The sequence below is a fragment of the Heptranchias perlo genome, chromosome 12 (genome assembly GCF_035084215.1).
Source record: "Heptranchias perlo isolate sHepPer1 chromosome 12, sHepPer1.hap1, whole genome shotgun sequence".
In the NCBI taxonomy this organism is placed as follows: domain Eukaryota; kingdom Metazoa; phylum Chordata; class Chondrichthyes; order Hexanchiformes; family Hexanchidae; genus Heptranchias; species Heptranchias perlo.
Window position 1 is genome coordinate 22,761,091 of NC_090336.1, and position 21,091 is coordinate 22,782,181.

The window sequence follows — 21,091 nt, forward strand, 5'->3', positions numbered from 1 at the left end:
AACTCCCTTCCTAACAGGACTGTGGGAGAACCTTCACTACACGGACTGCAGCGGTTCAAGAAGGCGGCTCACCACCACCACTCAAGGGCAATTACGGATGGGCAATAAATGCCAGCCTCGCCAGCGACGCCAACATCCCATGAACGAATAAAAAAAAGCTGAAGATGGTTGGGCCTAGGACACTGCCTTGAGGAACTCTTGCAGCAATGTCCTGGGGCGGAGATAATTGGCTTCCAAAGCCACTACCATCTTCCTTTGTGCTAGGTATGACTCCAGCCACTGGAGAGTTTTCCCCTTGATTCCCATTGACTTCAATTTTACTAGGGCTCCTTGGTGCCACACTCGGTCAAATGCTGCCTTGATGTCAAGGGCAGTCACTCTCACCTCACCTCTGGAATTCAGCTCTTTTGTCCATGTTTGGACCAAGGCTGTAATGAGGTCTGGAGCCGAGTGGTCCTGGCGGATCCCAAACTGAGCTTCGGTGAGCAGGTGATTGGTGAGTAAGTGCCGCTTGATAGCACTGTCGATGACACCTTCCATCACTTTGCTGATGATTGAGAGTAGACTGATGGGACGGTAATTGGCTGGATTGGATGTGTCCTGTTTTTTGTGGACAGGGCATACCTGGGCAATTTTCCACATTGTCTGGTAGATGCCAATGTTGTAGCTGTACTGGAACAGCTTGGCTAGAGGCGCAGCTCGTTCTGGAGCACAAGTCTTCAGCACTACAGCCGGGATGTTGTCGGGGCCCATAGCCTTTGCTGTATCCAGTGCACTCAGCCGTTTCTTGATATCATGTGGATTGAATCGAATTGGCTGAAGGCTGTCTTCTGTGATGGTGGGGATATCAGGAGGAGGCCGAGATGGATCATCCACTCGGCACTTCTGGCTGAAGATGGTTGCAAACACTTCAGCCTTGTCTTTTGCACTCACGTGCTGGACTCTGCCATCTTTGAGGATGGGGATGTTTCCAGAGCCTCCTCCTCCCGTTAGTTGTTTAATTGTCCACCACCATTCATAACTGGATGTGGTAAGACTGCAGAGCTTTGATCTGATCCGTTGATTGTGGAATTGCTTAGCTCTGTCTATAGCATGTTGTTTCCGCTGTTTAGCATGCATGTAGTCCTGAGTTGTAGCTTCACCAGGTTGGCACCTCATTTTTAGGTACGCCTGGTGCTGCTCCTGGTACGCTCTTCTACACTCCTCATTGAACCAGGGTTGATCCCCTGGCTTGTTGGTAATGGTAGAGTGAGGAATATGCCGGGCCATGAGGTTACAGATTGTGCTGGAATACAATTCTGCTGCTGCTGATGGCCCACATCGCCTCATGGATGCCCAGTTTTGAGCTGCTAGATCTGTTCTGAATCTATCCCATTTAGAATGGTGGTAGTGCCACACAACACGTTGGATGGTGTCCTCAGTGCGAAGACAAGACTTCATCTCCACGAGGACTGTGCGGTGGTCACTCCTACCAATACTGTCATGGACAGATGCATTTGCGACAGGTAGATTGGTGAGGACGAGGTCAAGTAAGTTTTTCCCTTGTGTTGGTTCGCTCACTACCTGCCGCAGGCCCAGTCTAGCAGCTATGTCCTTCAGAGCTTGGTCAGTCGTGGTGCTACCGAGCCACTCTTGGTGATGGACATTGATGTCCCCCAGCCAGAGTACATTTTGTGCCCTTGCTACCCTCAGTGCTTCCTCCAAGTGGTGCTCAACATGGAGGAGGACTGATTCATCAGCTGAGGGAGGACGGTAGGTGGTAATCAGCAGGGGTTTCCTTGCCCATGTTTGACCTGATGCATGAGATTTCATGGGGTCCAGAGTCAATGTTGAGGACTCCCAGGGCCACTCCCTCCTGACTGTGTATCACTGTACCGCCACCTCTGGTGGGTCTGTCCTGCTGGTGGGATTGGACATACCCAGGGATGGTGATGGAAGTAGGTGGTCTTTGTGATGGAGAAGATATGGGGTCAGAAGCTCAGCTCATGGACAATAAGGATGCCAAGGTTGCAGCCTAAGACAGTGGCCAGGGAAGGAGGTGGAATCAGTATCGAGGGAACGTGGCGGGTACTGAAGCCAATGTCTTTGTCAAAGTCTTTGGTCTTCCCAATGTTTAATTGGAGGAATTGGCCATATTCATGGCTGCTCCTTCGACCTTACCATCTCTACTCCCAGCGTGTCAATCACTGATATGGCCATAACTGATCACTCCCACTTCCTTGTACCCCTTTCCACCCACATCCCCCTTCCCCCTCCCAACCTCACATCCTTCTGTATCTGCCCCTGGAAAAAACTCTCCCTAGGTCACTTGCAACTATATTTTCAAATTCCCAACTGTCTAGCCTTTAGTCCGCATCCGGGTGGATGCGGTAAGGATGTTCCCAAGGATGGGTGAAACTAGAACTAGGGGGCATAATCTTAGAATAAGGGGCTGCTCTTTCAAAACTGAGATGAGGAGAAACTTCTTCACTCAGAGGGTAGTAGGTCTGTGGAATTTGCTGCCCCAGGAAGCTGTGGAAGCTACATCATTAAATAAATTTTAAACAGAAATAGACAGTTTCCTCGAAGTAAAGGGAATTAGGGGTTACGGGGAGCAGGCAGGAAATTGGACATGAAGCTGAGTTTGGATCGGTCAAGGCTCTGTGGGTGGCGGAGCGGGCCCAGGGGCTGAGTGGCCGGGTCCTGCTCCTACTTCTTGTGTTCTTTAGATTTGAGGTTAGGATCAGATCAGCCATGATCTTATTGAATGGCGGAGCAGGCTCGAGGGGCCGATTGGCCTACTCCTGCTCCTATTTTTTATGTTCTTAGTGCTCAACATGGAGGAGGACTAATTCATCAGCCCTCAGCTGATGAATCAGTCCTCCTCCATGTTGAGCACCACTTGGAGGAAGCACTAAGGGTAGCAAGGGCACAAAATGTACTCTGGGTGGAGGACTATGACATTTCTGCAGCTACCAATCCGCTTAATCACACCCTCACCTCCACCTTTGATGCTCTTGTCCCCATTAAAATTGTTACTTTCTGTCACTCTGATCGTTCTCCCTGGTATGGCCCTCATCTCAACTACCTTAATTCCAAACAATTTTACAACACCAAGTTATAGTCCAACAATTTTATTTTAAAATCCACAAGCTTTCGGAGGCTTCCTCCTTCCTCAGGTGAATGTCAAGAAATCCTCGAACCTCTCGCATTTATAAATCACAGAACAATACCTGGTGATTACAGATACTCTTTTCAACTATCTGTAATCACCAGGTATTGTTCTGTGATTTATAAATGCGAGAGGTTCGAGGATTTCTTGACATTCACCTGAGGAAGGAGGAAGCCTCCGAAAGCTTGTGGATTTTAAAATAAAATTGTTGGACTATAACTTGGTGTTGTAAAATTGTTTACAATTGTCAACCCCAGTCCATCACCGGCATCTCCACATCACACCTTAATTCCAAGGGATGTAGTCTTGAACGCTTATGGCGGACAACTGGTTTAGCCATTCATCGCCAGATCTGACTGGATCGCATAAAGCACTATTGGGTCCTGCTCTCCTCTGCCAAAACTGCTCATTATTCCAGGATCATCCTGGAATGCAAAGATAACCTCCAGCGTCTCTTCTCCACTACAAACCATCTTAAACCCCTCTCCCCTGCCCCCTCCACTCTCACCGCCAACGAAAAGTGTGTGGAACTCACGGATGTCTTTGTCACTTTGAGACTATCTGTTCAGCTGCCTCTGCCGCTTCCCTATCTTCCACTAGCACACCAAGCCAAGCTTCCCCTAAGGTTCCCCCCTTCCCTTGCTGTGAACTCGCATCTTTCTCGAGTTTCTCTACTATCTCCCCTCACGTCCTCTCCGAGCTCATCTTCACCATGAGACCCACCTCCTGCTCCCTCAACCCTATTCCCACCAAACTGCTGACCACTCAACTTCCCTTCCTGGCCCCCATGCTAGCTGATATTGTTAACAGTTCCCTCTCCTCAGTTACTGTCCCCCTCCCCTTCAAATCTGCCGTCATCACCCCCCTCCTCAAAAAACCCACCCTTGATCCCTGTGTCTTTGCAAACCACTGCCCCACCTCCAACCTCCCTTTCCTCTCCACCATCCTTGAATGTGTTGTCGCCTCCCAAATCCTTGCCCATCTTTCCCACAGCTCCATGTTTGAATCCCTCCTATCAAGTTTCCGCCTCTTCCACAGTTCTGAAATGGCCCTTATCGAAGTTACAAATGCCATCCTATGTGACTGTGACCATGGTAAACTATCCCTCTTCATCCTTCTCGACCTGTCTGCAATCTTTGATATGGCACACCATCCTCCACCAATGCCTCTCCTCCGTTGTCCAACTGGTTGGGACTGCGCTTGCCTGGTTCCATTCTTATCTATCCAGTTGTAGCCAGAGAATCATCTGCAATGGCTTTTCTTCCCGCTCCTGCACTGTTACCTCTGGAGTCCCCCAAGGATCCATCCTTGGCTCCCTCCTATTTCTCATCTACATGCTGCCCCATCCGAAAACACAATGTCAGATTCCATATGTACGCTGACGACACCCAGCTCTATTTCATCATCACCCCTTTGAACTCCTCCACTGTCTTTCATTTGTCACACTGCTTGTCCGACGATGAGCAAAAATTTCCTCCAACTAAATATTGGGAAGACTGAAGCCATTGTATTTGGTCCCCGCCCTAAACTCCATTCCCTAGCCACAGACTCCTTCCCTCGCCCTGGCCACTGTCTAAGGCTGAACCAGTTCATTCGCAACCTTGGCGCCCTATTTGACCCTGAAATGAGCTTCCGACCACATATCCTCTCCATCACCAAGACCTCCTACTTCCACCTCCGTAACATTGCCCGACTCTGCCCCTGTCTCAGCTCATCTGCTGCTGAAACCCTCATCCATGCCTTTGTCACCTCTCAACTTGACTATTCCAATGCCCTCCTGGCCGGCCTCCATTCTCCCACCCTCCATAAACTTGAGCTCGTCCAAAACTCTGCTGCCCGTATCCTAACTCGCACCAAGTCCTGTTCACCCTGTGCTCGCTGACCTACATTGGCTCCCGGTTCACCAACACCTTGACTTTAAAATTCTCATGCTCATGTTCAAATCCCTCCATGGCCTCGCCTCTCCCTATCTTTGTAACCTCCTCCAGCTCCACAACCTTCCGCGATCTCTGCGCTCCTCCAATTCTTACCTCTTGCCCATCCACGATTTTAATCACTCCACCATTAGAGGCCGTGCCTTCAACTGCCTAGGTCCTAAGCTCAGGAATTCCCTCCCTAAACCTCTCTGCCTCTCGACCTCTCCCTCCTCCTTTTAGATGTACCTTACAGCCTATATCTTTGACCAAGCTTTTGGTCATCTGTCCTAATATCTCCTTATGCAGCTTGGAGTCAAATTTGTTTAATAACGCTCCTGTGAAGCGCCTTGGGACATTTTACTATGTTAAAAGCGCTATGTAAATGCAATTTGTTGTCGTGTTGTTGTTGTTGAATTTGCAGTTCATCCAAGGTTGGATGTTTGAAAGCAGTCTGACAACAGAGAGGCAGTGGAGGGTTGGAGAGAGGTGGTGGAGGTGAGGAAGAGCTGGGTGTCGTCAATATACATGTGGAATATGAAGTCATGTCTTTGGATGATGTCGCCAAGGGGCTGTATGTAGATGAGAAATAGGATGGGTCCAAGGATAAATTCGTGGGGGACTCCAGAGGTAACGGTGCAGGGGTGGGAAGAGAAGCCATTGTGGGGATTCTCTGGCTATGACTGGATAGGTAATAGTGGAACAAAGCAAAGGCTTTCCCATTCAGCTGGACAACAGAGGAGAGGCGTTGGAGAAGGATGATGTGGTTAACTGTGTTTAAAAACTATTGAAATAAAGATGAGGAGGGATCGTGCACCATGGCCACAGTCACAGAGGATGTCGCTACTGACTTTGAATAGGGACGAAACCTGATTGGAGAGGTTCAAATATGGAGTTGCGGGAAAGATGGCAGACAGGTATGGGGCCAACGGACAGCAGCATGGCCTTCTAATCCACAGCTGCAGACAACGCACAGTGTCTTTTGGATTACAGGCGATAACTGTTGAGAATTGCAGGCAACACAACCTGCACATTGTCTCCTCTTCGTTCCTATAGCTACCTACCAGTTGGGTTATGTGTATCTATGAATTGCTGCTCATGCTCCTTCCATTATTCCTTCTCTTCATTCAAGAAAAGGAGATCACAAGTTAACTATGGATGAACAAGGCCATTTGGCTCGCCTTGAATCAATGTTGATCCCTCTTTGTGTGAAAAATGATTTCTTGATATCATTCCTACATTTGAATCTATGTTTTCTCCTATACTAACGATCCTCCTTGTGGCTTTTCTCTGCACTGGCCACAGCACATCAGTAGCTCCCTTGTGCCTCAGTGACCAGCACTGCCCAGGGAGTCAAGGTGCGGTCTGAGCAGCAGACTGTTCATTATTTCCTCTGACAGGAAGGCCTGGACTTTCCTTTATGAAAACCACTCACTTCTGGGTGGTGGTCGGGCAAATGGAGTGGGGCAGGACACCTCAGCCAGAACGCCGCACCAGAACTGACCACCTTGATTTCTGCCACGATTTCCCTCCCATGACCCCTCTGTGGTCCTGATCATTCTGCTGGCAGCGCACCCACAGGAATCAAATGAACGGGGGGTGGGGGGAATTGCCAAATTCAAACGCATAGGCTGAAGAAGTGACATCAGCAGCTATACCCCCCTCCTAATGTTTGGCTAGCAGCTACATGGATCACCTGGACTGCCACAGGAGTAGACCATTGAGCCCCTCGAGCCTGTTCCGCCATTCAGTTAGATCATGGCTGATCTGTAACTTAACTCCATCTACCTGCTTTGGTTCCACATCCCTTAGTACCCTTGCTGAACAAAAATCTATTAATCTTAGTCTTGAAATTTTCAATTGAACCCCAGCCTCAATAGTTGTTTTCTGTGGGGGGTGCAGGGAAGTTCCAGATTTCCACTACCCTTTGTGTGAAGAAGTGTTTTCTGACATCATCCCTAAACATCCTAACTCTAATTTTAAGGTTATGCCCCTTTGTTCTGGACTCTCCCTCCAGAGGAAATAGTTTCTCTTTATCTACCCTATCAAATCATTTAATCATCTTAAACAACTCAATTAGATCACCCCTTAATCTTCGATACTCAAGACAATACAAGCCGAGTCTATGCAACCTGTCCTGAGAATTTAATCCTTTCAGCCCCGGTATCATTCTGGTAAATCTGTGCTGCACCCTTTCCAGGGCCAATATATCCTTCCTAAGGTGCGGTGGCCAGAACTGAATTCAGTACTCCAGATGGAGTCTAACCAGAACTCTGTACAGCTGTGACATAACTTTGTATTTCAGCCCTCTTGAGATAAAGGCCAACATTCTATTAGCCTTTTTAATTATTTTTTGTACCTGTCTGCTAGCTTTTAGTGAATTCTGTACTTGGACCCTTAAATCTTTCTGCTCATCCACAGTTCCTAGCTTCTTGCTATTTGGAAAATACTGTGATCTATCTTTCTTAGGTCCAAAGTGGATGATCTCACACTTCTCACATCAAACTCCTTCTGCCACAGTTTTGCCCACTCACTGTCAAATGCCCCTTTGCTACTTTCTGCTCCCAACTACACTATTTACTATGCCACCTAACTTAGCGTCGTCAGCAAACTTAGATATATGGCTCTCTATTCCTTCATCCAAGTCATTTATAAATATAGTGAAAAGCTGTGGCTCCAGTACACATCACTGGGTGACACCACTAGTCACATCCTGTCAATTTGAGTACATACCCATTATCCCTACTCTCTGTCTCCTATGTACTAACCAATTCCCTATCCAAGCCAATAGGTTGCCTCCAATTCCATGTGCTCTCATTTTTGTTAATAGTCTCTTATGTGGAACCTTGTCGAATGCCAGCGGCACGATCTGTAAAAACTCCAACAAAACTCCCCTGTCTGTTGGTGTAGTCAGGCCTCCAGATTGAGCAGCCTCCCACCTCGCTTTGACTCTGAAAAACACTCAACGCCAGGCCAACCCAGCAATTGATGTGGGGAGCTGTAACCATTTCTCTGAGGCTGAATTTGACAAATCTACAGCATTGACTATTTTACATAATTTGAGCTGCAAGGTTGGTTTAGTGAGGCACATTTCACTCAACAGGAACGGTTGAGGGTGTCGTAATTGGAAATGATGTCACCGGCGGAGCCGTAGCTTTTTAGCATGCGCTGAGAGTGATGTCATCGGGTGGCCCGGGGCTCGCGCAGGAGGATGTCACGGGTCGATGGAAAACTGTCACTAATCGCTCCGACAAACTAAACACTGTGGGAGAGAACTGTAGTGACTGATGGGGCACTGTGTGTGGGTCATGGATTGTTTTCAGGTTTATTGGGTAGAAAGTGGGGCGGGGGGGGTCACAATTTACATCACAAAGTGAATAGTGACACCACCACTGGCCGTGCATGCGCCGGTCTTTCCGAGAAATCAACTCGCTGCCATTCATGAAGAGGGTGATCCAGGTCTAATGGGGAGGAGGAGGAGAACCCCCGCTTCTGCTCTCCCCCCGCCTACGGGGCTGTGTGATCGAACTAAAAGAAAGTAGTGGCTATTTAAATGAAATTTGGAAAGTCAAATGAAAAACATTTTTATTAATGGATAATTACAGGCCATCTTCGTATTATGATGGTACATAATGCACTTCATTGGGTCCTGTGACTATGCATTATAATACATGGGGTGCGTCAGAGGGTCCCTGACTGTGGGGCCCTCAGGAAATTTCCCAGTGTTGAGCACGGCAGAACTGATCAGGGACAAGATTATTCAGGGTTCTGGATTTTACCCCAAGGGGTTACCCATTCTTCACACACAAGCCTTCAGGACTATTATCCCTTCAAGTTTTCCCTCTCTTTTTCTCAGCCCTTTTCTTTTTGGTGGCAGATGCTCTTCCAGATTCTTGTGGGTCTGACTGTAGCAAGGAGAAAGGAGGGGATGTGAAGAGGGGGCTGGTTAGGCCTATGTTCTCTTTCAGACTAGGCTTACGCCTGGGCCTAGAATCTCATTTGGCCAGGGCCTTTTTGGGGTCGTTGGATTTAATCTGATGGAGATTTTCCTCCCTTTCCCCCCCAGCTGTTGTTGAGGTTGATGTGTGTTGTAAAGCGTATTCATTATCCAATGATCTTCAAATGGCTTTTATACTGCTCTGTTTAACCTACCTTTATTCTGTGTACTTTTTTCCTGTAACTTTTGCTATATTTATAAAACAAATGGTTCCATTGAAAATTATATGTAAAGCACTCTTGATGGATAAGTGGGCAGATTCAATATCCACTGAGGTACTGAGCCACACGGACAGGGATGAAAACAAATTCATTTCCAGGTCTATCCTGAGTTATCTGATCTCAATCGGGACAGCAATAGAGGCACTACAATTGGCCCGAGTAACCCCTATGCTACATAGCAGATGATTAGCCAAGGTTATCACTCCTGATCACTATCCATTTCCATATTCTGCTGGAAAAGTGTATGCAGTTGTTGGATGAGGACAGGATCAGACTTAGCCATGACATTCCCTTCACAGTCAAATAACCTGCCAACACTCACTATATTGGTTCACACATCAAGCATGGCAGCTTGACGAAGTAACAGAGCAGTTGGCATTCCAGCGTGCGAGAGGAGGGGTGCAAATTGAAAAAGAAAACTATAAAAATGAACATTATACATGAAATGTGGAATAAAATCAAAGTTTCATGACCAGCAAGAGATACAATTTACACTTGACTCACAAAACTGACTTCATGACCTCAGTGTATATGAGGCATTCAGTCAACTTTTCTGACATTAATCATATCTCACTGCCAGGCAGGAGGCTTCATCTGTGCATGGGAATTAATTTGTTGCCGCTTTTGTGATGTATAGTGAATAAACAGACTGGTATTACTGTCCCATGCAGGAATCCCTACAGAGCCTGATTAACAGAGAGGATCGAGAGGCTGATTCAGAGGAAAGCAGTGAGGAAGAGGAGAAGAAGGAGGAGGGGAGTGACTTGGAGGACGCCGAGGTCCCGACAGAGAGAGTAAGTCCTTTTCAGAACTTGAAGGAGCTATGCACTCCCTGGACAGTGTATTGAGCAAAGAAAGCAAAAAAAAAAATTGCATTTATATACACAGATAAACAGCAGCCAATTTCCAAGATCCCACAGACAACAGTGAGATAAATGACAGTTAATCTGTTTTAATAATGTTGGATGAGGGATAAATATTGACCAGGACACCAAGAGAATACCCCGCTCTTCTTCAAGTAGTGCCACCTGAGAGGACAGCAAAACCTTAGTTTAATATCTCATCCAAAGGACAGCACCTTCAACAATGCAGCACTCCCTTGTTACTGCACTGAATTATCAGCCTAGATTATGTGCTCACATCTCTGGACCGGGGCTGGAGCCCATGACCCTTTGACTCGGAGGCGATAGTGCTACCACCGAGCCAAGGCTGACACCTAAAGGCAACACACCAAACAGACTGTAAGGTCCTTGGCCTGCACTGAGTAAGCTGATCTCACCTGGGGTGGCAGTTGAGGTGCTGCAATTGTGCCCAGCTCCTTTGGGCTTGGGAGGGAGATAAAAATACATAAGGATCCCACTCCCGATCACCATCCAGTATTGGAAAGTGCACATTCAGACATAGGGTGAGGAGAGGATTGGGTTCATCAGTGTTGCCCCCACAGCCATATGGCTTGCCAACACTTCTGTCTAAGTTTACATTTTAAGAATGACGCTTGCATCATTTAAGCATATTTTTGGCAGGCCACAAGAATGGTGGGACTGGTGGGATTTTCTGGTGAGGAACATTATCCCACTTCTTTCAGTGATATCAGAGCAGAAGGGTTGGATGCAAGAATTTTCGCTGATCAGCAAAAAGCAGCAGAGACCCAGCAGAACTGGGTCCTGCCCCAAATTCCGGCCCCCCCATTTAGAGTATCCACAATCATGTCCTCCCAGGCCCAGGAACTTTGGGGCCGATTTCTCTTAAAAAATCTCTGTTTCATCTGTCTCCGTTTCATTTGCCACGTGTCAAGAGGAAAGAAGAATACAGCATCCTGAAGCCAATCTTTAAATTACATTTATCTGCCTTTCCAAGTCACATCAACAAAAAAAAACTTTAATACAGTAATTTTACTGCGAGGCAGCGCAGAGCTTAGCTTCCATCACTGTGGTCATACACAGTTAAATCAGTAAATGTGTACTGTTCCTTATACTTGCCCCAAATCAGTTGCGATAACTTAACATCATTCATGCACTAACCCTGACGCTAAAAGACTGATGTTGGGGTACATGTGCATTTCTGTGCTCACCTTGACATCAAATTTCCCATTCAACTCTCATGCGTTTTCTTCCTGCCTGTTACAACAACAACTTGCATTTATATAGTGCCCTTAACGTAGTAAAACATCCCAAGGCACTTAACAGAAGAGTTACCAAACAAAATTTAACACATAGGGAGATATTAGGACAGGTGCTTGGTCAAAGAGGTAGATTTTAAGGAGCGTACTAAAGGAGAAGAGCGATGTGGAGGGGGATTGGGAGGGAATTCCAGAGATTAGGACTTAGGCAGCTGAAGGCACGGCCGCCAGTGGTGGAGAGATGAAAATCGGAGATGCGTAAGAGGCCAGAATTGGACCAGCCTTGTTCGTGTGTATTCACCTTTCTCTGTAGTTTCCGTGGCAGGGCGAGGGTGCTCTTTTCAAGAAAGACACCGCTGATGGAGAAACGCAGACAGCAGGGCAGACAGAAGAGCAGGGGACCTGGACGGGTGACCCTCTCCACCACAGGTAAGAGACTGCACAGAAAGAGCAATTAACTTGTTAGCAACCAGAGAATTTAAACATTCTTTTATTAACTTTTATCCCACCAAGTAAAGAGGAAATCCCATACAGTTACAGAGTGAGTGATTCTCCTGCTGCTGAATAAACAGGAACTTCATAGAATTGCACAGCATGTGTCCCTTAACCTGCTGATTAAAGAGGAACTCTATTTGATTACACGAGAAGATACCATTTTCCTGCTAAATCAACAGAAATTCTGTAAAGTTCCACAGTGAGTAGCCTTTACTCTGCTAAATAAACAGGAACTCCATAGTTATGAGACATATTTTCTTTCCACTTATCTAGTTCTGCTTCTAAGAATCCTCATTAGAGCTCTTCTGAAAGCTCCAAAATTTGCACCCCTCAAGTTGTCCACATCTATATTGTTATTTTTTTGCCTTATTCTTTGACACAATATCAATTCTAACTGCACGATGGTCAGTAAAACTCAAGCATTTACCCATTTCCAGGTGACTAATCAGTTCTGTTCGATTGCTGAACATTAAGTCTAATATATAAGAATAAATATTTTGAGGCTGCACTCCTGGAGTGCTGATCAATGAATCAGGTGTGGAGGTCTGCACACCCCATTTGTGGTGCTCCAGTGATTAATTTGAATGACCAAGCAGTAGGGAGTGCCATGAATTGGGTATGCTGATCTCTGGAACTGATCCCTTGATCCGTGTTCCCTTCGAGCGAGAATCCATGGTGAAAGTGTTGTCTTTTAAAATTTACCTTATAGTCTCCGAAGATTCAAGTTGCATTCCAAGGGGTCTCGATTTTAATGGATTCGTGCTCCATTCCAAAGAGTTTTATTTGGTTCCACTTTTTTGCACTTATTAATTGACCGGTAGAGAAGGCCTTCATTTCCTCTCGACTCACTTCTAACATACAATTGTTTCTTTTCATTTAGATTTCTCTGTGTGACAGTGACTAAATTTTATGGCCCCTTCGAGCGAGGCCTGTCCTGTCTGCTTACCTATCGACAAGAGCGTCACCAGATAAAGCTTATTCAGGACACAGAGGCCAAGCAGAAAAACAAAGCACCAAAACAGGTCAAAATACGTGCAGATAAACAAGGTAAAATAAAAGGTCAAGTATGGTTTATGTTACTATACATAAAGAAGTTCTTTCAGGGAAATAATTGAACACCCACTTAGCCATTTTGAGGTGTCTTATCACTGGGCCTTAATCATAGTCTCATAGTAGGTACAATACAGGAGGAGACCATTCAACCCATCGTGCCTGTGCCGGCTCTTTGAAAGAGCTATCCAAATTAGTTCCATTCCCCTGCTCTTTCCCCATAGCCCTGTAATTTTTTTCCCTTCAAGTATTTATCCAATTCTCTTTTGAAAGTTACTATTGAATCTGCTTCCACCACCCTTTCGGGCAGTACATTTCAGATCATTACAACTCGCTGCGTTTAAAAAAAAATGTTTCCTCATGTTGCCTCTGACAGGAGGATGATGTAGACACCAGAGTGGTTCCCTGATGGCTCAGTGGGTAAATGTACAATGTGTAGTACTGTGCTGTACAAACCGAGAATATACATGTTTTTTAAACAATCAGCATTTCACCCCTTGTGTTAGCTTGGTCAGTGTTTCAGAAGAAATATTAGCTTTTTTCACTGGGATTAGAAATTATCAATATAAACCATTCAGATAGCTGGAAGGCAGGACTGAAAGCTGTTAGAACCAATCAATTAGACATTACTTTCTCCAATTGGTTACATACAAATTTGAGGCAGAAAAGTTTTAAGATGAGCTGATGATTTCTAAGGGTCACAGTTACAGATCATGTTTATTTATCATATGTCCCCAGTGAAGTTATATTTAACAAGTTGCTAAAAGTGCTGGTTGTAAAAAACTTTTTCATCAAAGGAACTTTCTGGGGCAAGCTTAGCCATTGTCTTATGTGAAGATTTATTTTCTTCAAAACTAGTTGCAGCTGCTTTTTTGAGATAAGGAGAATGTTCCCTGATGTGACTACATTAACTGGTTTTATCTGACCAGTCCTGACACTGCACTTGTGGAATTGCGATGGTTTGGAAATAAAATAGGGATTAGGATTGAAGTAGTGATGAGCTTCACATTAAGATTCCCACATTTAAGGCTTTACCACAGTGTGCTGTGTGATGCAGACTGTTGGCCTGTTTGCGTGTGAGATGCATTGCCTGGTGCATTTGAAAGCTGTTTTCAGTTTGTTTCTGCGTACATAGTGGAACACCCTTTGTTACTGTGAAGAAACTGGGAAAGAGCACATTTCCTTTGTGTTAGAGCATGGGAAAATGTGAGACGGGACATTAATAATTAGTAAGAGTTTAATTGATTGCAAACCTTGGCTAGAGGCACTTAGTCAGGCAAATTGAGAGCACAAAATTCAGCTCCCTGTACCTGTTACTACAAACCACATTTTCGTTCGCTTTTTTTTATTGATTGCAGTGTGTAATGATTTTTATTTCTCGTAAAAGGAAAGAAACCTTTTTGACTAATCCAAACGAGCAACATAAGCTGCTAGAAATTACTGTTACTGGCAATAGTGGATGAATGCTCAATGCATGCATTTGACATTGCTCCATCCAGTATTTAAAGGAGAATGTTTACACATTTATTTTAACTTTAACCCGTAAAAGTTTTATTGTTGTCTGTACAACTACATTTATCTTCACGTGTAAAATATCTGTAACCCTTCCAGGAAAGATTATTTTTGTCTTGAAAGGTAGAATTACAGGAGGTCCCAAAATACCAGACAGTACACCAAATAAAATGTCAAAAATTAAAACTTGCTTGGGATGGGGGGAGGTTATACCTCCAGATCCTTGTAGTAAACAATTTCCAACCTTCGATGCTGACATTCCCCTTCAATCATTTTTAAATTCACCATTGCTACAAATGTCCTTCTTGTGTGCTTTAGGGTTTTTTTCCCCTGAAAAAAGTAATTGAATGTTGGATTTACCTGCACATTAAGTTCTGACAAGCCTACTGCAATTTTTCATCTAATTTCTTGTCTTCACATGTCAGAAGGACCATATTGAGAGCTGTTTGGAGGACTGTGTAGGTTTTTTTGAAGCTGTTTTTGTTAGTTTTCTAGACTAGCATGAGTCGAAAAGTTGTGAGTTGAAGCCCCACTCCAGGACTTGATTACCTAACATAGACTGATAGTCCACAGGAATACTGAGGGAATGCTGCATTGTCAGAGGTGGATGACATGTTTCTGGTAATGTTAAAAATCCTTTAGCACTATTCGAAGAAGAGCAGGGACTTCTAGCCAATGTTACCTCACCATACAAAAAGATGAACTAGTCATTCAGCTGACTGCTGTTTGAGGGATATTTTTGTGTGCATTTAGAGATAGTTTCAAGGCATTGGTCATGAACTTTAAGATTTCTGAATTATGATACCAAGATCCTTTTCTTTTGCCACAGGCTTCAGTTCTGTTCCCTGTAAAGTGTACGTGCATTTAGTGTTCGTCCTGCTCATGTGCATAACACTGCACCTGTCTAAACTAAATACCATTTGAAAATGCGGGCCCATTCTCCCAACACATCGAGATCTGTTTGCAGTAGATTAGTCTCCTCCACAGTCATAACCTGCACAAATCTTTGTATCATCAACAAACTTGTGGAGCATTCCCCCAACACCTACATCTAGGTCATTAATAAAGATAGTACAAGCAAAGGTCCTAACAGCAATCCCCATGGAAACACCACTGGTAACCGGAGTCCAAGCAGATTACTAGCTGTTGATAACTTTCTGCTGATGGGCTTGCACCTATTTCTTAATCAACAGCTTTCTGCCTACAAGCATGCAGCCAATTCTTGCTCCTAAAAGACTGGAATTCCCAATCCACAAATTTCATAACAATGATAAAAACAAACTATTAACCCCAAGTAAAATAACATTTTGTTTAGGTGACAGTTTACTTCTGATATTTCCAAGTAATTTTTATAGTAAAAAATTGAATTATCCAATAATTTGAATTAAGCAACAAAAATAACGTACCAAAGTCGGAAATTAGTGTTAAAAAGAATTGAATCATCCAATAATTTCAATTAAGCAACTTTTAATTGAGAAGAGTAGACTGTGTATAGTTTTCTTTTTATGTTAAATGGTTTAGAAAAAATATAGTATTGCAAATTATATAGGCAGTAAAAGGGACCACAGCCTGGAAATTACAGTCTGAAATATTATCATTACAAACACTGAACATATTCATCTCAAGTTCTTGGTTCTGCCAATATAAAATAAATGGGTTGACCCTCGGTTAAAGTAGCTAAGTGCTTGTATGACAATATTGTGCAGTGTCATTTCCAGGCTGATTTGAAACTCCCCCACCATTAACTTTTATAAACAAAATGCACCTCTCATTTTTGTTAAAATTGATTCTTATATGGATTGTATTATTGAAATAATAAGTGAAAAGTTTATGACAAATTTAAGAAAAAATGTAAATGAGGATGCTACATAGTCTATAAAATGTAGTGTATCCATCACTCCCAATTCTAAACTTTCTATTTTGTGTTCATGATGACCTACCCAACACGTTCTTTCACCTGTATTTGGAGGTTATAAAACATGCATTACAATTGTGACTTGTTCACCACATTTTCCAGTGAGTGATTTTCTCCTCTGTATGCTTCAGTGCAGAAATAATATAGATTCTCTTTTGCCCTAAGCAAAGTTAAGCAGCTCCTGTGTCTTAATCTGAGTCAACCACCAGTATTCCCTTTCATTGGTGCTTCCTGAGTACTTGTAGAAATTCTGATGTGGAGCCTCACTCAGTGTGAGTACTGTGCAGAGAATCAGGAGTGCCACAAAGTGGGTGCACTGACCTCTGAGCTTGACTTTCCAAGCTGCTTCCGAAGCCTCACCTTGCAAAATTTATCCCTAAATTCCACTGGAATCTCCATCATATGCACCTATTATCTGTTTTCCTGAATATCTGCTAGAAAGTTTGTGGGGCAATATGTTGCGTGAAAAGTCACCTCATAGTACTGCACCAATAACAATATCCTACTGTGACATAAATTAGCCCAAGATGGATTAAATTCAATTTGTGTTAGACTTATTTTCATTTCCCAGGTTATTGCTGTACATGCATGTAAGACCAAACTTTTGGACTCTTGTTTATTTCTAATCTTCATTCTTCATCAGCAAGACCGTTCCCTTCATTATGGTAGATAATGAAGGTTCCACTGTGCAACTGTCTATTTTTCAAGAATTAATTTTTAAAAAATTGTTTTGAACACACATTGATCAGTAACTTGTTATACAGAGGAGGAATATATTTTTTTATACATATATCAATCAAGGTTTATAAGATGATAAAAGGACTAGACTGTGTTTGTATAGACAGTTTGTTTCAACTAGATAGGTTAGGGAGGACCAGGATTCACAATCACAAGTTATATAAAAGCAGAACTAGGTTAGATGTCAGGGGATGGTTCTGTTCCCAGAGAATAGTGGACATGTGAAAGGGTGCTGGCCCGTGCGGTGAACGCTGATTCGCTGAGTTCCATCAAGCGAGAGCTGGACCTGTTTCTGGCTGGGGTGGAAATAATCTCGTATAAGAAGTAGGTGCTGTATAATATTAATCAGGGCCAGAACGATCTCCTGGACTGGTTTCAATCGCCTAAGGGGGGTCGGAGAGGAATGTTCCAGATGTTTTTCCAAAATTGGCCTGGATTTTTATCTGGTTTTTCGCCTCTCCCGGGACATGGCTTGGAGTGGGAAGTGTATATATTGTAATGCACAAGACGTCACATTTGTATGGGACAGACTGGATAGACCAGTAGGTCTTTTTTTGTCTGTCATTTTTTGAATGTTTGTGTGTGTGTGTGTGTGTGTGTAATATATATATATATATATTTCAATGCAGTAATTTAAACCGGGACCAAGTGATTATAAGGAAGCAATCTATTTGAGGAGTTCAGGTGGGTTATATGTAGAATAATAAATAGAGGGAATGATCTAATCAAGGGGTTCAGGTGATGTTATAAACTAAATAGAACGAAACTTAAGTAGTATAATCATCTAAACATGTTGACATTACATTTGCAAGGTTTTTTTTTTAAGATGTATCTAAGCACTGAAAATGGAAGACTTCGCTCCTGGGGCAGTGTCTCACTCGATGAGAGCACAGATTGAAGAATTGGGCACACCTGATTCATGGGACTCCCAATTTTTCAGGCATTAAAATCAGAACCAAAAAATTGGGAGCAATATGAATTGGGTGCTTTGCCTTGATCCTCCAATCTGCGCTGTCATCAAGCAGGATGCTTGGAGCGGAGATTCGGGAGTTTTGAGAAGTGATTTTATTTAGCTTTAGGTTCATAATTTATTTTTACTAGTACTTATCTTGGTAGCAAAACTAGCAAAATCCCAGAAGTCTAACCCAATGGGGGGGGAATTTTAACCCCCAAGGACAGGTGGGTTGGGGGCAGGTGGGAAGGTAAAAATTGTAAAAATGCCAAACCTGACCCCAATCCGCCCACTTCCAATTTTAACGGAGGCGGATTGGGGTGGGGGGCAGGGGGGGGTGTGGGCAACCAGTCCGGTCCGCACGTAACATTAACGTGCATACACCCCCAGCAGGAGTTTCAGGATAGCTGTACGGAACAGAAACCCTGCCCAATCATCATCTCCCTCACCTTGGGGCAATGAGGCCAATTGTAGAGATCCATTACCTTGACTGCGATGAGCCAATTTAGCACACACCTGGAATCTCCCTATTCCTGCATAGCTCAGCTACTCGCTGGATAAGTGCAAGATGATGAGTGAAGCTGTTATGAATGTAATTTAGAAAAAAAAATTAACTTGAAAACAGAAATTACATGTGTTTTTAATATAGTGGGAGTGGGTGATTGGTGAATTTTTTAAAAATTCGTTCATGGGATGTGGGCGTCGCTGGCAAGGCCGGCATTTATTGCCCAACCCTAATTGCCCTTGAGAAGGTGGTGGTGAGCCGCCTTCTTGAACCGCTGCAGTCCAGTGGTGACGGTTCTCCCACAGTGCTGTTAGGAAGGGAGTTCTCACAATGAAGGAACGGCGATATATTTCCAATTCGGGATGGTGTGTGACCTTGGAGGGGAACGTGCAGGTGGTGTTCCCATGTGCCTGCTGCTCTTGTCCTTCTAGGTGGGAGAGGTCGCGGGTTTGGGAGGTGCTGTCGAAGAAGCCTTGGCGAGTTGCTGCAGTGCATCCTGTGGATGGTACACACTGCAGCCACAGTGCGCTGGTGGTGAAGGGAGTGAATGTTTAGGGTGGTGGATGGGGTGCCAATCAAGCGGGCTGCTTTGTCCTGGATGGTGTCGAGCTTGTTGAGTGTTGTTGGAGCTGCACTCATCCAAGCAAGTGGAGAGTATTCCATCACACTGCTGACTTGTGCCTTGTAGATGGTGGAAAGGCTTTGGGGAGTCAGGAGGTGAGTCATTGGTTGGACAAATCAGCCAGTGTTGTAGAAAAAGTGTGTGCCCTGGCTGGTTGTGTAATATGATTTATTTCCTACCTCTGAGGCTGATTATAAGTCATTTGCCAGTTTGTCGTGTATAAGGAAAACCTCACTTAGAGGAATATAAATCATATTTTGTATGCATTAATCTCTGTAAAAGTGGAACAAAAAGTATGATCTGGACTGTAGAGTACTAACCAGATACTTTAATAAGTGTACAGTATATATTGGTGAATTTTCTTTTACTTGTTAACATGAGGAATTTCAGTGCTTGGTGATGGAACACTTTTTTCCTGAAATTTCAGGGCCCTTTACTCTGCTTTAACCCATGGTGTATCTGACCTGGTCCTTGATGGTAAATGACTGCTTTTAACAGTGCTATAACCTGACCTGGAAGTGCGTGATGGAGCCGTGTAAAAAGATCTTTATTCTGCAGACAACCTATGCTTTATCTGAGCTGGGATTGCTGAACGGAGAAAGTGGTAAAATATGTCCTTGTCAGCATTGACGACCTTTAATCCCCCGTGTGTGATGTGAAAGAGACCGTGGAAATAAAAATAACAAAACTTAAATGGAGAAAAGAATATTGCACTGGTAATAAGATACACACTGTGAGACCAGTGCTGTAATCTGATTGGTTGGGTTTATGACACTCATGTAATGTGAAGTGTTCTGAATTGTTTTCTGTTGACAGATATACCTATCACTGGGTCTATATCTGGAATTTTAAAAACATCAGAAGGAGCCAAGAGTGATTTTGCAAAGTCAGCCATGGAGTCTGTGCTGACTGGGTAAGTGATGCCTTTTCCCCCCATTTTTTCTGCTGTTTCTCTATACTGAGCTGCTGGGGTACAGTTCCACAGGCGATGGATGTCCTCCAGTATCTCACCCATATGTCCATTCTTCATTTGTGAACCTAGACAGTAAGTGTTGACAGGATATTCAGCAATGGTTGGCATCACAGCTGAGCCCAATCTTGTCCTCGATTGCAGGTCAGCGTGGATCTTATGTTTTCAGGTGCAACTGCATTACGCAATACTCATCATTGCAGCCAGTATGATGGAGGTGGCTTCTAATAGACAGCAACACTGTTTAAATGCAGGCAGCACTCAGCTAGGTAATAGGGATACCTCCAATGAACCTGGTCTTGGCCATGCCCAAGGTGCTCGAGGGGCTGAATGGCCTACTCATGTTCCTATTCAGAGGAATGCTTCTGGAAACCCATTTTTGGTATTGAGTCCCCCAACTATACTTTTACTGCGGAATCAAATAACTGGTTTTGGAGAACACTGTCAGGAAATACTGACTCACTGTGGAGCTGCCCTTCTGATAGGAGTCTGTTTGAGGCATTCATATCCTTTGTGGTCCAGAGTGCAACTGTGGTTTCAATTCACAAGAAGGGGCATTATAGTGAGACTGAAAACTACAGAGGAACCTCATTAAAGGTTGTTAAGGTGGTTCTGGGTTGTCATGACACATATATCGGGTACTTTGGAGGATGGTAGGATAATCAGAAAGGAACATACTGGATTTTATTGTTGTAGGGAATGTGTTGTGGCTTGATACAAATTAGGGCAATGTAGTTAGGGTCATGGGATACACAGTTATATTGCTTTCATCGATTTTTTTTTGGTGAGGGTTTCAATCAGTGCCTCTTGTAGCCCTCGAGTTAGAAGCCATGGGAGTACATGGCCAAATTGTGGATTTTTTTCTGAGATGTGAGGGTAAATGAGAGACTCACTGAAGCTACTTCTCTCGAAAGAGAAATTAGGTAAGCTT

At 44.1% G+C, this 21,091-nt stretch overlaps 1 protein-coding gene across 1 annotated transcript in view; it reads left to right on the forward strand.

Annotated features, from left to right (window-relative positions):
• Positions 1-21,091, forward strand: part of LOC137327885 (caldesmon-like) — a 66,298-nt gene that overhangs the window by 25,779 nt on the left and 19,428 nt on the right. The window contains exons 11-14 of the mRNA XM_067993775.1: positions 9,954-10,076; positions 11,715-11,830; positions 12,777-12,943; positions 20,007-20,103. Coding sequence (XP_067849876.1) covers positions 9,954-10,076; positions 11,715-11,830; positions 12,777-12,943; positions 20,007-20,103 — 503 coding nt within the window. The remainder of the gene's footprint in view (positions 1-9,953; positions 10,077-11,714; positions 11,831-12,776; positions 12,944-20,006; positions 20,104-21,091) is intronic.